This window comes from Podarcis raffonei, chromosome 11 (assembly GCF_027172205.1).
Source record: "Podarcis raffonei isolate rPodRaf1 chromosome 11, rPodRaf1.pri, whole genome shotgun sequence".
Taxonomy (NCBI): domain Eukaryota; kingdom Metazoa; phylum Chordata; class Lepidosauria; order Squamata; family Lacertidae; genus Podarcis; species Podarcis raffonei.
In genome coordinates this window covers 35,021,646-35,036,512 of record NC_070612.1, presented here as the reverse complement: position 1 = coordinate 35,036,512, position 14,867 = coordinate 35,021,646, and the positions used below count along the sequence as shown (strand labels likewise).

Genomic DNA, 14,867 nt, shown 5'->3' with positions numbered 1-14,867 from the left:
ACACAGGAAGCCAAACTATGGTTTAAGGAGACTGTGTGAATATGCAGGCTCCCAGACAGGAGTTTGCAGCCATTTTGCTCCTCCCCCATTTTTTCTACCGTTGCACAATGGTGAGCTAAGCTCTTCATGGTTAGTGTGGAGAGAGCTTAACCATGACGCACAAAGCCAAACCTTTGATTAGCTCAGTGTGATACAGCAGTAAAGGAACCAGAGAGGAGCAAAGCAGCTGTGAGCATCTTCCCCCACCAAGCCAACACATTTGCATGGTCTTCCTAAGCCACAGCGTGTTTTGCCATGTTGTGCAAAGCAGCTCATTATCAGTGAAAAGTTAGGACCTAAGAAATGATGTCCTCCTCTAACAATATGTACTGCAATTTACTTTGTGTCATGACATGATCAAACTTTGTGTCTCCCCAAGCCCTTTCTACATCATTGGCAGGGGCAAAGGAGTCACACAGCATGATGACATGAAACCAGGGCATGAGACAAGCTGTACTAAATTGTGGTGGTGAAGAAACTCAGCGACAGGCTGCCATGTTTTCTGTAGCAGCTAGTTTTGCTCTCAGCCCCAGGGGTAGGTTTGTAGTTCCTAAAGAAATATTCCTAATAGAATTACGGAAATAATAATTTTAAAATGATTAAAGAATAAAGCCTCTGGGCTCATGAGATATGGAGACAAGGAATGGAGGCAGCCCCACAGCTGACATATTGTGTTGACTGGCAGAACAACTTCCAGTTTACTTGAAAAACATGCAAAAGAAGAAGCTCTTCCCTTTCTCAGCCACATGCTTTCTTGTGGTGAATTAGCTGCCATTTCAAGATCCACAGCTTTACATTTTGGTTTTGTTATACAACAACAGCACTTATAATATGTATGCATTATAAAAGTTTTATAAAATGTAAGTAGTTTTGTTTGGATGGGTGCTTCATTCAATATTTCCCTGACATTTTTAAGTAATTGGTGATTCAATAGCTGCACAACCAGCACCACACAAACATTCCCAATTGTACCACTTACATGCTTTTCTTCAAACCCAAATACGCCAACAGGAGAGTCATTTGGTGGAATAGTGACAGTCACTTGCACATCCTCCCCTAATCGGGCACCACCTGTCACTCTGACTAAAGTGACAGTGAACATCTCTAAAAACTCAACAAGGTCATCATCTATGATAGTGATCTCTATCACTCCTGTCACCTGGAAAAACAAAACAAAACTCTGTGAAATAGGTGACATATATCATTATATGATGAGCATGCTGCGACTTAAGACAATACAATCAGTGAATGGAACCCTGCCATAAATCCAAACACAGAGAGCGTACAGTCCTTGTTGAAACCAACAAGTGTATGTACCAGGTGCTTTAAAAAATCTTAAAGGAAGATTAAACATTCTGCGCTGACCTTTGAAACCTGTATAAAACTGTGTTTGCTTTTGGGGTACATTTTTTACCTTGCTAGCCATAGACATAGGGAATTATGCAGGGGGCCTTTCAAATCCCTTTCAAATCTTCCATACAAATTGCACATGAAGAATGAAAAGCTGTGAATATGTGAAAGACGATGCTGTGCCTGTGTTCTGTTTTGTTTTTTAAAGAGAGGAATCGTGATGAGCATGTGATGGGGCTGTCACATGATTAACTGCATTCATCATGTGAAGAACATAGTCATTGAAACATAGAAACTAAGGAGTACAAGGTGATCTAAAATGTTGTGAATTTTTGCATCAGCATACTCCATACTTCTCCATCAGCAAATGTTAGGTTCCCGGATGATGGCGTGAAGTCTTCCAGGCTAGCAGTTGCAGGTGTGGCTTCCCAATACAGATTTACTGATCCAAATTTTCCTGCCCCTCGAACAACTGGTAGCTTCAGAACATTATCTGGTGGAGGAACCTCAAAGCCAGCTACCATTCCACTCATATCCTGAAAAGAAAGCAGTATTTTAAATTCAGCTTGGGACAGTTATTCAGAGCACTATAATGATTGCATTTCTGACATAGAAAAGCCAGGATATCAAACCATGGTTTGAAGTTGGTTTTAAAATCTGGCATGTTCCAAGCCCGGCAGCCGTAGCTTTCCTGGTTCAGATGAAACAGGAAACAATGGTTATTTATAGACTTTCTTGTTTAATTGTAATCCTGCTCCCATGTTACACTGTACAAGCTGTCTCTGCACATGTACAAGCATTTGTGTGAAAAAGCATACACTTGTTGATTTTTACATGTCAACTGCTGAGTGCATAGGTGCAGACTACACATTTGCTGAATGTTGCATGTGAATAATTGTATGAACGCACAGCTCAGCTATTTGGGGACACAGACTGTGAACTCAAATGTATTCATGACTTGGGCAAAGGTAGAACAAAGAGGTAGCATGTGTGGTTGAAAGGCTAGTGCAAGGGTGACCAATGTGGTGACCTCCAGTTGTTGACTCCAGCTCCCATCAGCCCCAGACAACATGACCAATGATCAGCGATGATGAAAGAAACATCTGTGGGACACCACACTGGCATCCCCAGGGCAAGTGATATCTCATCTTCTTAAGCTGAGATATAAAATGCCCCAATCAGCCCAACCATCTACAAACAAAGTCAGTTTCAGATTACTGAGACCAAGAATAACGACAGCATGGGGGCATTGACATTTTTCAGTTTGTTCTCACCTTGGCAGCACTGAAATAAAATATTCCTCTAGGATCATCATTCTCTTCAATTGTTATCTCAGCTATTTCTAAGCCAAGTCTTTTCACACTTGGCCCTCCGCCAGTAAGGGATGAGTCCAGCAACTGTACACTGCTAATATTGATTACAAATATCTCCTGTAATTCTGGAATGTTATCCTGTCGGGGTGGAAATGACAAATGGAAAGGTGGAATGTGAATCTCTCAAATACTGGGGCTATAACAAAATGGACGCACTCTCCCCTCCTTCTTTTGCCTATGAAAATATTGCATTGCAATTGCATCTTATTATTGTATATGTAAATTGTCCTTGCAAAAGTATAAAGGCCCCATCATATAGAGCTAGCTTGGAGTACATCACATTTTGGCCATAGTACTTAATTCTAGGCCTAGCTCAGTGGTTCCCAATTAGCTAAGTACTGCAGTCCCCCTGTTTTTCAAAAGCCAAGCCTTGGACCCCCTACTTTTGACAATTTTGATATCTCTGTGGTAGTTTTTGTTGTGAATGGTGCCACAGATCTCCTGAGTGGGTTATGCAAACTCCCTCGGGTCCACAGACCACCAGTTCAGAACCACTGGCCTAGTTCATACATCACCTCAGTCCAGCCTCAGTAAGCAGACACCAAGGCTGTACTCCTATGCATGGATTAAGTAAGCGCTATCAAACAGAGCAGAAACTATTTCTGAGTAATCACTGCAGCCTGAAAATCTCAGCAGTTACAAACCATACATTCAAAGCACATTGATTCTCCCAAAGAATCCTGGGAACCGCAGTTTACCCCTCAAAGAGCTATAATTCCCAGGATTGTCTGAGGGAAGTCATGTGCTTTAAATATATGGTGTTTACACAGTCTAGGACTCCAAACAGTAATGGGTGCCCTGACCCTACTGTAAACAAGATTTGGGCAGCTGGTTTAGGAGTCCAATCAAATAAATTAGAATAAACATTCACTTCTATTCTGAGCTTTGTAAACCTGGCTGAATTTTAGGACATGTGTGTTATCAAAGTGCATCTTGAGAACATAGGATTGTATCCCATATTAGTCATAAAATTAAGGGTATGGCTAATTGTGTTCCATTAATTTCAATGGGCCTGCTCTGAACACAACTTGTTTAGACGCAATCTGTAGGGCACTGATTGTGAACTTTGTTTCCCATCATGGCCTCATGCATCACAATGCATCCTCCCACACCCTTATCACATGTGCTTCATGTACAAACGAAGTAGATCAAGAGAGCACAGAGGCGGCAGCTGTGGAGTAACAAGCAGCAAAAGTGAATTTACCTATTTGCTAGATGATCTGGGATGCTGCATCTTTTGTCAGTCATCAGAACTGTCATTTACTAGGCCTAGGAATTTGGGTAGAGTTTGGCTGCTTAGTCACATCAACCATGGAGAGATGCATGAGTGAAGGAAAAAGATACATTAAAATACTCACTGGCAAAATGACTACATTTACTGAAGCCATTGTCATGTTCGCTGGCATAATAATGGTCTTGTTTTCCAACCTATAATCCTCATTTTCAATGGCTTGATTGACAAGCGGGAGTGAAAAAATGGGCTGGGAGATCAACTGCACACTGATATCACCAGCAAATCCTTGTTCTCTAAGAACATGTAAAGTAACGATGGTGGGTTTCTCTGAAAAGATTGGAGAAAAAACTTGTAATAAAGTTTTAAAATATTTATTTATTTATTGTTACATTTATATTCTACCCTTTCTCCAAAGAGCTAAAGGCGGCATACACACAACACACCTGTGAAGTAGGTTATGATGAGAGACATTAGCTGGCCCAAAGTCACTCAGTGGGCTTCATGACAGAGTGGTGATTAAAACCCTGGTCCCCCAAGTCCTATTCCAGCACTCTAACCATTACTCCACATTGGATCTCTTATCCAACACATCTTTGATATAATCTCTGAAACAGAATAATTTTTTTTTCTTCTAGTTCAGTGAGTTATAGATGCAGTGGAAGCATTTCTTGGAGGTGGGGGCAAATGATCAAAATCTGGGGCTAGTAGCACTTCACAATACTTCAAAGCTATATTGGCCCCTGAAGATTTCAAAGAGAGGTAGGAAATTATTTAGCACAGGCACATCCACCAGGTAGATCGTGATCTACCGGTAAATCACTGAACGTCTGTGGTAGATCACTGGTAGATCACTGGCTCCCCCCAAAGAAGCTCAACATTTTGCCCTGCTCTCCCCCAAAATGGGCTTTTCTTCTCCTCCCTAAGAAAAGCTCAACAACTTTGACCTGACACTGCCAGTCTTTAACAAAATCGCAGTCTCTTGGGAGTTGGCCATCCCTGGCAGAGTACAAGAGTATCTGCTCCATAATTTTAAGCAAAGACAGGGGAGACATTTTTTTGCTTTTACTTGTTTGCACTTTTTCATTAATCTCCATGTCTCTGCCGTGTCCTATCATTGAAGGGACGCAGGTGGCACTGTGGTCTAAACCACTGAGCCTGTTGGGCTTGCTGATCAGAAGGTCGGCGGTTCGAATCCCTGCGATGGGGTGAGCTCCTGTTGCTCTGTCCCAGCTCCTGCCAACCTAGCAGTTCGAAAGCATGTCAAAGTGCAAGTAGATAAATAGGTACCGCTTCGGCGGGAAGGTAAATGGCATTTCTGTGTCCTGCTCTGGTTTTGCCAGAGCGGCTTGGTCATGCTGGCCATATGACACGGAAAAACTGACAAACGTCAGCTCCCTTGGCCAGTAAAGCAAATTGAGCACCGCAACCCCAGAGTTGTTCGTGACTGGACTTAACTGTCAGGGGTCCTTTACCTTTACCTTTTTATTGGTACATTTGATTCAACTCAGTTTTATTCTGGTTGGTCCTTACAAGAACCAAGTAACTAAGAAGTGGTGCCAGAGTTTGATTCCACCATGCTCCAGCCCCTTTTCTGTTTGTGTCATATGCTTCAGATTGTAAGCCTAAGAGAGGGACTGCCTTATCCCAGGCTGTTCTGGAGTTTTCTTCAGCTGAAGAGTGGCATTAAAATGAATAAAACAATATATTTACTTAAAATAAAACAACAGTTGAAATAACAGAACACACTGTGATGCAACGAATCAGCAACAAATGTTGGGATCTGCCTTGCTTTGCTCCCTTTCATTATATCAGAACTTGAAAAGCATCCAGCAGGGCTAACTGAACAGCAACGACTCATTCAATAAATTATATTTAAAAAATTGCATCAACAGGGCCAATAAAATCTGCCCAATCTGGACATGACTAAAAGCAAATTTAGATGGCCAAAACATGCGAGTCCAAGCCCTGTGCTACAGCAAAGGGTGGAAATATTTTGCGAGGCAAGTCTTGTAAGGTGTTTTGTAGCTGGGCACAAGAACAAAATGCATGCATGGAGGATCCAGAGATAATACTGTACATTCTCTTGTTGAAATATATGGATCTCACTGCTATATCACTGCATCTCAAAGGTGTGTTTTTTAACTTATTAGGCAGAAAAAAAGTACTAACGAGGACTATCTTAACTTTTCCCATCTGCCGGTGAACAGGAGCACCAGTAGATAGTGGGCTCCACCACTGTGGAAGCCTCTGCTGCACCAAGGTGAGCTGAAAGCTATGGCCAGCATTTCACCCACAGATGAAAGTCCCCAAACTTTCTGAGGCAAGGAAGGGGCAGGCTGATGGCAACTTTGGGTCCTCAAGCTCTCCTCAGGGCTGATGTAGTGACAGCTGGCACAAGTAAATAGGTGGATGTACTTCTTTATTCCCTGCCCCCAATCAAGTCTGCTCTGTAAAGCTGAACTGTTCTCATAAAGAGATCTGGAAATATTTTTAATTACCTGTCCATCACCAGCAGGTCCCAGGATGGGTTACAGCAATTTAATTTTTGATATTAAAACCGGTTAAAACAAATTACCATCACAGGAAAATGTGCTTTTCACAGGAGGATCACAGAATTGACTCACCTTCAGGTTCTGCTACTTTAACAAAGAGAGAGTCTGTATGCCATCCTACTGTGCCGTAAGGAATGTCATTAGGCAAAATGGAAAGTACAGCTTTTGCTTTGTTTGGATCGATGGTGGCTCCTCTTTTGGGATCCAGAACTCCCATAGTGCTGACATGAGTAAGAGTTATAATCACAGTCTCTGCAACTTCAGGAATGACATCTGCAAGGACTGTTAAGGTGATCGTGGACAAGGCTTGACCTTCTGAAAATGTAATCTAAAGATTTTGAGGAGGAAATATTCACCAGAATGTTTTAAAAGTAGCCTAGGATAAAACATTGATTCAGAAACAGTAGATTGAATTTAACCAAGATCTACTCAGAGTAGAGGCATTGAAATGAATAGGCTTAAATTAGGCATGTTGCAGATTGTACTTTTGCTCATGCAAGAAGTAGTTCATGATTTAGGCTGGTTTGTTCATATCCCATATGGACTCATGCCCCTCAGGAGCTCATAATGGCTGTATTTGCTCACAACGGAAACCAAACTGCATTTCAAATGACCAAGTCATTATCCATGACATCACAAGTCAATAGAAGAAAACTTTTTCTCGTGTTAATCTGTCAGCAAACATGATTTTTAGTGCTTATATAGGCAACTTAGTAATTAATTAGATTGCTTGTATACTAGTAATTAGAGCTTTACACATTTTCTGCAGCTAATATTCAGCTTGACAAAATACGTACCACCCCTGAAGTTGGAAATATATCGTTAATGCTCCCATGGGCCTCCCACTGTATTGTAACACGTCCATAGGTACTTATTAAGCGTTCAACATTCAAGGTGATCAAAGTGTCCTTTTCCATTTCTTCTACTTGTTTAAATAAAGAATTCTAAAAAATGTACAAATGAAATAGAAAAGCATGTGAGCAACTTCAACAGGAATGCATAAAAATGTTACAGCTAAGTAGCATGGGGGGGCGGACGGACTTGATTCTTCATATTTAATTTCCAAATCAATATATAAGGAGTTTTACATATACATTAACTTCATGTTTTAAAATAGTCCAAGTTCTCATATGTTTCAGGAAAGGCGTGTTCTCCTTCATGGAGAGCACGTGTTGCGGTGGGGGCCGCCAGGACACTCCAAAGTTGTGGGGCGGGCTAATTGACCGTTGGCCACTAATGCAATTGGGCTTCCCTTGTTGCTGGGAAGAAGTTAATGTTGCCATTTGTTGATTGACAGTCAGAAATGCTTAAACTCCTTGCATGAGGCTAGGGCTTCCTCTTTTTGCCCGTGCATCGGATTGCCCGTCCCTCCCTCCCTCCCTAGAATAGGGTTGTTCGCTTTGACCTTGCTATGCCTGTCATGGGGTCATCTGCTTTTGGGGCAGGGGCCCGGTAGGAATTTTGTCCATCTGGCTGATTGGCTGGGGCCATTTGGTTTTTGCCTACTGCATAGCAAATCGTCACAACTTGTAAGGTTGCAGTTAGGCATTGGTTTATGGTTTGGTTGGTTGAGGGGCATGGATTGGCTGTGCCTGCCCCTCTAATGCTGCTGCTGCAAGGGATTCCGTTAAAGGAATCGGGGGCTAACTATTGCTTGTCCACCCTGTCAAGGGGGCTCGGGCCACTGTAAGAGCTCCTGGCTGCATTTGGGGAGGGCTGAGGGCAGGTTCCCTGCTCCGTCGCTACCCCCAAGTGTATTCCCCTTTTCTGACTTTCGCAGGCATGCGGAATGTCAGTCTGTCCCCCACGGTGGGGGCAGATAGTCGCAACCAATGCCTAAGCAACCACTCACATGTTTGTATTTTAATAAAGTTGTGGCCAAAATTATGCCAAAAACCTTAAACAAAAAGATTTGGTGTGATGTGTGAGTTATTGGGGTGGCCCTGGGGACCTCGACACGCAACTAGCATAGAGCAGCAACTAGAATGGTGGACTTGGACTAGAGACCTGTGTCTGAGCCCCTCTTAGCAGTGAAGCTCAGTGGGTGATATTGGGCAAGCTATTCTCTCTCAGACCAACTAACCTCACAGGTTTGTTCTGTAGATAAAATTAAGGGAGATGGAATCCACATACATACCCTAAGCTAAGAGGTGCAAATGCAGTAAATTTAATTTCATGTATTATTATAATTTGTTCCATTGTAAGCTAAGCGAATTACATGATAAAAAGCTCCAAGTTACAGTGAATAACATGGTGGGCTATTTTGCAAGGGGGAACTATTTAGACATGATTTTATGTAGCCTTACATCTAACATACTTATTTTCATTCATATAAAGAAGGTGTGAATAATAATAATGCATCAGAATAATAGATCTAAGTATTCACATTGCTCTGATATTGGTCTACTGCAAATATATTCTAATATAACTCAATAACCTGGGCAAAAGCAACAACTCCATGGGCATCATCATTTGGTGGTATAATTATGGTAACATAACCATTAGGACCAATTTCTGCACCACCCTTTGGATTTTTCAGCCATACTCGAAAAAATTCTTCTTCCTCCGGGATTGTGTCATCAAATATATTGATTGCTATTACAACTTCTTGATCTCCAGGTTCAAATATCAGTTCACCTGAACTAGCATAAAAACACATATAGAGAGCATAATTATAATTAAAGACTAGTTATCCAAGACAACTATAGCAAAAAAAAATGGGTTTGTCATGCAAAAATAATGTATCGCAGACCATAATAATTAAAAGGTATAAATTTGACTCCTAAGTTTTCAGTTACCATTTGTTGTATTTTATGTAGCATTACAAGAAACATTACTCATACATACTTTAAGCAAACAATTTATATTGTATTTTCTTCCTCTTTTGAGCCAGCATGTAGTAGGGATGGTTATGAGTAGAACACACCTTAACTTTAAACTCCTTTGAACTCAAGAAGATGGAGGAGGTGTTTTTGACTGGAATGAGCAATACATCAGATTAATAAAGACTTCTACCTTCAGGGTGAGGGCGACAGAGGTCTCTCAACAGCTCTCAGAACCCCTTATTAAATGGCAGTCCCCAGGATTTACTGGGGGGAACCATTTCTGTATAAAATGGTATTAGACTGTTTTAAATGTATAATGCAGATGAGGCTTCTATCCTGACTATTTTGGCTCCTACTACAGCACGTCTGTTTACTCCCTGCCTACTCTATCCTGGGTTTCTACATAGCTCCACAGATAGTATTCTCAGTGACTGATTTGTACATAGCTTTCTGACTATAGCATGTTCACTAGATATTCAAAGGGTCAGAACTGATGTGTAGATTATAGGATCATATAAGGGTCCCATAAAGTTAAAGCAAATGGAAGAGAAAGAAGATTGTGGAAATGAAATTTGTTTTAGACATTACAACTAAAACTAGAGAGGAAAAACTCACTCTGTCTGCTTGTAAGTCAATGGATAAAATCAGGAACCTACCTTGGTATAAAATCTGATTGGTTGGAGACTGCAGTCAGCTCATAAACATAGGAGTAGGATTCTGCAGACAAGACAATTAGACTTTTGTTGGAATTAAGAGACACTACACTGACAGTGGTGACATGATTGGCAGAAGGGGCTTCCAGCAATGGAGAGAACTGGTTTTTTTCTGAGTTCCAAGAATATAGAGCTGATTTATCCTTGCTAGCAAAGAGCAAATGGCCTGCATCAAGAAATAGAAAAAGGAAAGTACTTTAGAGGGACAAATTTAATATGTTTATGTTGAAAGAAAAGAAGAGCTGGTTAGTTTGCTTTCAATGTTTGTTACATCTAAGCATTTGCTTAACATTTAATTCCTCTTTATATTTTTACTTCAAGTAAAGTTTTCAACTTATTTTTTAGAATATGAAAAATAAAGGTTAGAAAAGAATGGTTTTCAAGTATAATGAAATGCTTGCTCTGCCTGGATAAAATTGCTTTAACAATTAACATTACGTCTGTCTCATCAACTCTTTATTTTTCTGTCTAATATTGACATTTCATTTTGATTTCATAGGAAGATTGTTTCCTGCATTAAATTATTTACTTCTTCTAAACCTGGCATCAATATCCTTCAGTATATTAGTTTCATGTTCGTGTTCATGCAACTCCATGATACTACACAGAGCTAGTATGCCATACAGAGAAAATACAGTAATATCAGCAACAAAACAACAAAAACATGCCCATTAGGTATCCTTCTAGATTCAGACCTTCAAACACCTTTTGACACCAGAATAAATGTATCCCAATCATTTCCCTGCATATGTACACTGAGAAGCCATGGCCAACTGCAACATCTCTCGGCGTGCACGTGCACAAAAAGGAATATTTGTGCTATTTATACATGATGTTGCCATGTGCATGCTTTTTCCAACAAGGAGATGATACAAAGTGTTGGGAAAGCACTTTGTAGAAGCCAGCTGTAAGAGGACCTTCTCCCCACACCAACCAAAAAACCCACATACCTACACCTGAGGGTGGGACAAAAGTATGGATTTCATTTACAGCTTTTATAAAAAGGGACTGAAAATGCCTGAATGAAGGTTGTCCAGTCTCCCACACAAAAACTTCACATGTATTGTTGGGCCCTGTGGAGAATAAGAAGAGGAAGAGCATAAGCTTGCATGCAAATATTTTAACCAGATTATCAGGTAATTATTTGCACAGTGACTAGCACCATAGTACCTGAAAGTATTTATTTATTTTATGTATCTCAGGAAAAGCAAAAGTATGATATAACTAGAACCACAGATGGGACCAACTTCTGGGATTTTATTTATTAATTTCTACCTAAGTGAAGTATTTGATAAAGATTTTTTTTAAAATTAAGAATCAAATAAAATGTAGAAATCAAAATAATTGTAAATTACTAGCTTCTGATGTGCTTCTTGAAAAAGTATCTGCTGCACATTTGATCATTGCTAGCCATCCTGAGTTCCTTTTGAAGGAAGAACAAGATAGAAGAAATAATAATATTACTATTACCATTTTTTATTATTCAATATCATAAGTGTACCTAACATTGGCAAGGACAAGATTTTTATATAATAAAGAGGCCATAGAAACATTTTCTTGATAAGAGTCATAAAGAAGTAATTTCCGTCCCCATTTCATGTTTCTATTTCCATAGTAACAGCTGAATCTTAATGTATTTCTGTCAAACAGCTCTTGTTTGTATGAATACCTTTTGCAAAAATTAGGTAGATGTCAGATCCAGAAATGAAGGCTTTGACTCTTGTTACACCATTGATTGGCAGTTCATGAAGCTTTCTAAATTTGTTATCTGACCACTGGTATAAAAGAGGAGCATGTGAGGTGTCTGATGGAGCCACAACTAGATATGTAGTGCCTCCCCTTGAGAAAAGATCCACGCTTAGAACTCCATTCACCGAGAGCTGATGATGGAATCTAAAGATGCCATTATCCCAGAGGAAAATCTGTGGAAAATGAGGGGAGAAGAAAACACCTCTTGTTACAGCTCAGACTATACACAAAGAAATCAGAAGTCATGTTAAAATGTCATTAAGCCCAACATTAAGTCATTAAGAGCCAGTGTGGTGTAGTGGTTAGAGTGTTGGACTAGGACCTGGGAGATCAGGGTTCATAATCTTCATTTAGCCATGAAGTACACTGGGTGAACTTGGTCCAGTTACTCACTCACTCTCAACTTAGCATTCCTCACATAATCATTGCTGTGAGCATAAAAAGGTAAAGTATGTATGCCACATTGAGATATAAATGTAATAAACATATGAAATACTGGCATAGTGTTTATTTAGGATATGAAAAATCGGGATATGCCTCCTGTAAGTCACACCCTCAAAATGAGCTTGAGGTTGACTGATCAACTGAAGCATTCATGAAAGTATCAGAAACAAATGCAGTACTTACAAGCAGAAAGCTATGATAGGGTAAATGTAAGTCCAATACAACCCAAATTTCTAACTTATTATTTGTCTATACCATACCAGAACAAGCAGTTTAATCAGTAAGGAAAGAAGCAACTCTGACAACTCCAGAATAATATACCTTATTCTAGCTATATTTATTCTAGCTATATTTATTGGTGTGCTTTAGAAATCTTGTTTATGAAAATATATAGTAAGCATCTGCAGTCAATTTACAAATTATTGAACAACAACAGAAATTACCCCAGTCTTCTTACTTCAATTACATCAAATTGAATTTGGTGCATTATTTCTATTCAGATGCTTAAACCATTCAGAATGCTGCAAAAGTTCTGAATACGTTAATCTCAACAGTCTAAAGAACAAGCACACATCACACAGGAAGAATAAGGAAGATCTTTCAACCTGTAGAGAATTGGATTCAGGCATACAACTTGCAATAACCAAGTAGTGGTTTTGGTCCAAACTGAAAAACTTTATATCCCTGATATCCGGCACAAAGATGGTCTGGATCTGCAAGGGGGGGAAAGATTTATCAAATTGAGGGCATAGACACACATGTAATTTATTTAATATTGTACTATAATGTAGTGAATGGAGAAGAACAGAAGGCAAGAAGGGGGCGTGCAGGGCCCCAATGAAATTTTAAAGACCCAGGTCTGCCACTGAAGAGGGGATGGGAAACAAATACAAAATAGGTAGCTGTCATTTCCTCCATTATGCCTAATTTCTGCTTGGAGCTTGATTTAAATTGGGGAAACAAGGGGGGAATGCCCCTTACTCCAGCCCAGTTTGGACCCCCTTCCAACTATATGACAACTATCACAGGAAAGCATGCTGAAAGTGAATGCACTCCACCAAATCTATGTAAGTATATTGGGTTTAAAAGACTTTTGGATGAGCTAAAAATGTTACCTGTAGCATCTGGAATCCAGGGGTGAAGGAGTACACAGTGTTGTTAGAAGGTCTATCTTGTTTCATTCCACCATGAGTAATTATTAGGTAGGAAGCACCATTGATTTGAAATGCCATGCATTGATGAGGATTCGCAATACTAAAATCCTAAGGGGAAAAAATCATGGAGTCAATGACTTCAGCACTTTTAGTACCATGCATTATATTAAGGTGAGATGAAGGCAGGTTCCAAAGGAGATCCTCTGTACGTAAGAAGAGAATGTTGAATCAGGTCAAAGGTCCATCTAGATCATCATTCTGTTCTCACAGCTGTCAACCAGCATGAAGTAATGGTTGGTGAGGCAGGGCAGAGTTGCTCACCTGCTTTTCCAACACTGAGCATTACTGCCAGTTGCTGAGATGGAGGGGTACAAGGTGCAGAGAGGTAAGCACAGTGCCGGTGCACTGGCGGAGCCAATCCAACATTCCTGCCACTGTGCTCGTACCACACTGAGGTCTCCGTGCCTTGTGCCTTAGCTTCTAAGGAACCAGTGGTGGTGCTTGATGTTGAGAAAGTAGGTGAGCAGCTCTGCCCTGCCTGCCCTGCCCCACCAACTGGCAACTCTTCAAGCCCGTAGAGATCTAGGTTCGAGAAGCCTGTGGCCCACCAGATGTCGTTGGACACTGGCTCCCTGTTACTGTTGTTGCAATATTTTGTATGTCCTGAAACAGTGCTAATACTAATCTGGATTATTCCCGAGTGCTGTTCTTTCCATTTTATTTTCACATGGGAACACTTTGTTTTCTAACAGTGTGTATATACCTCAACAGGAACGAAAACTCCCCGCCACTGGAATATTGAAGAATTTACAGCTGGGTGCGTCCGCAACAATATGCCATAGAGAGAGTCCCCTGCTGCAATGAAGCACCAGCTGGATATTGGTTCTTCTGCAAAACTTTGTAAAATGGACAACACACTTAATCCACCTTCTGCAACAAGAAGAAAATATGCACCAGTTACTGTGTGGATTGGCAGGGGGAAAAAGAAAGAGCAACCCATATTATAGAAGCGAGGGCCTCATTTCAAATGCAAAAGAAGAAAAAGTGTGCAGCAGAGAAAACAGTGATAGATTTACAGCCGGTGACATTGGTCAAGTCAGCTCCTGGGTACAACTTAGTTCTCCTTGTTTTATTAGGCCAATTTGTAATATTTTATTTTAAAAAACCTACTCATGAATTGACTTACTTATCCCAAATGCAGTATCAGACTGTGTTTCCCATTCCACACTCACTGATGTGTTCATCCCATTGCTCCGGGATATTTTCAAGTAGACTGTAGTGTTGCCTTCTTCAATTATGAGAGAATTTGTCCTAAAAGTTATGGAGACCATTACTAAAGTAAAGAAATTAATGTCCTTCATAAGACTAGGGTATGGAGAGCCTTCACAAAACGAGGATCTGAGGCCTGTTCCACCCTCCAAATTCAATCCTCCA

The 14,867-nt window shown here is 40.4% G+C and overlaps 1 protein-coding gene across 9 annotated transcripts in view; it reads right to left on the bottom strand.

Moving 5' to 3' along the window:
• ADGRV1 (adhesion G protein-coupled receptor V1) overlaps positions 1 to 14,867 on the bottom strand; it is a 237,345-nt gene that overhangs the window by 142,907 nt on the left and 79,571 nt on the right. For 8 of the 9 annotated variants that reach the window (XM_053409101.1, XM_053409099.1, XM_053409103.1 and 5 more), the window contains 14 exons: positions 14,620 to 14,744; positions 14,197 to 14,363; positions 13,395 to 13,541; positions 12,885 to 12,992; positions 11,756 to 12,008; positions 11,037 to 11,159; positions 10,030 to 10,252; positions 8,986 to 9,190; positions 7,346 to 7,492; positions 6,621 to 6,876; positions 4,121 to 4,323; positions 2,664 to 2,840; positions 1,743 to 1,925; positions 1,019 to 1,198 (listed from right to left, as the gene is read on the bottom strand). In XM_053409101.1, coding sequence (XP_053265076.1) covers positions 1,019 to 1,198; positions 1,743 to 1,925; positions 2,664 to 2,840; positions 4,121 to 4,323; positions 6,621 to 6,876; positions 7,346 to 7,492; positions 8,986 to 9,190; positions 10,030 to 10,252; positions 11,037 to 11,159; positions 11,756 to 12,008; positions 12,885 to 12,992; positions 13,395 to 13,541; positions 14,197 to 14,363; positions 14,620 to 14,744 — 2,497 coding nt within the window. The remainder of the gene's footprint in view (positions 1 to 1,018; positions 1,199 to 1,742; positions 1,926 to 2,663; positions 2,841 to 4,120; positions 4,324 to 6,620; positions 6,877 to 7,345; positions 7,493 to 8,985; positions 9,191 to 10,029; positions 10,253 to 11,036; positions 11,160 to 11,755; positions 12,009 to 12,884; positions 12,993 to 13,394; positions 13,542 to 14,196; positions 14,364 to 14,619; positions 14,745 to 14,867) is intronic. The other variant, XM_053409104.1, reaches the window with a different exon arrangement.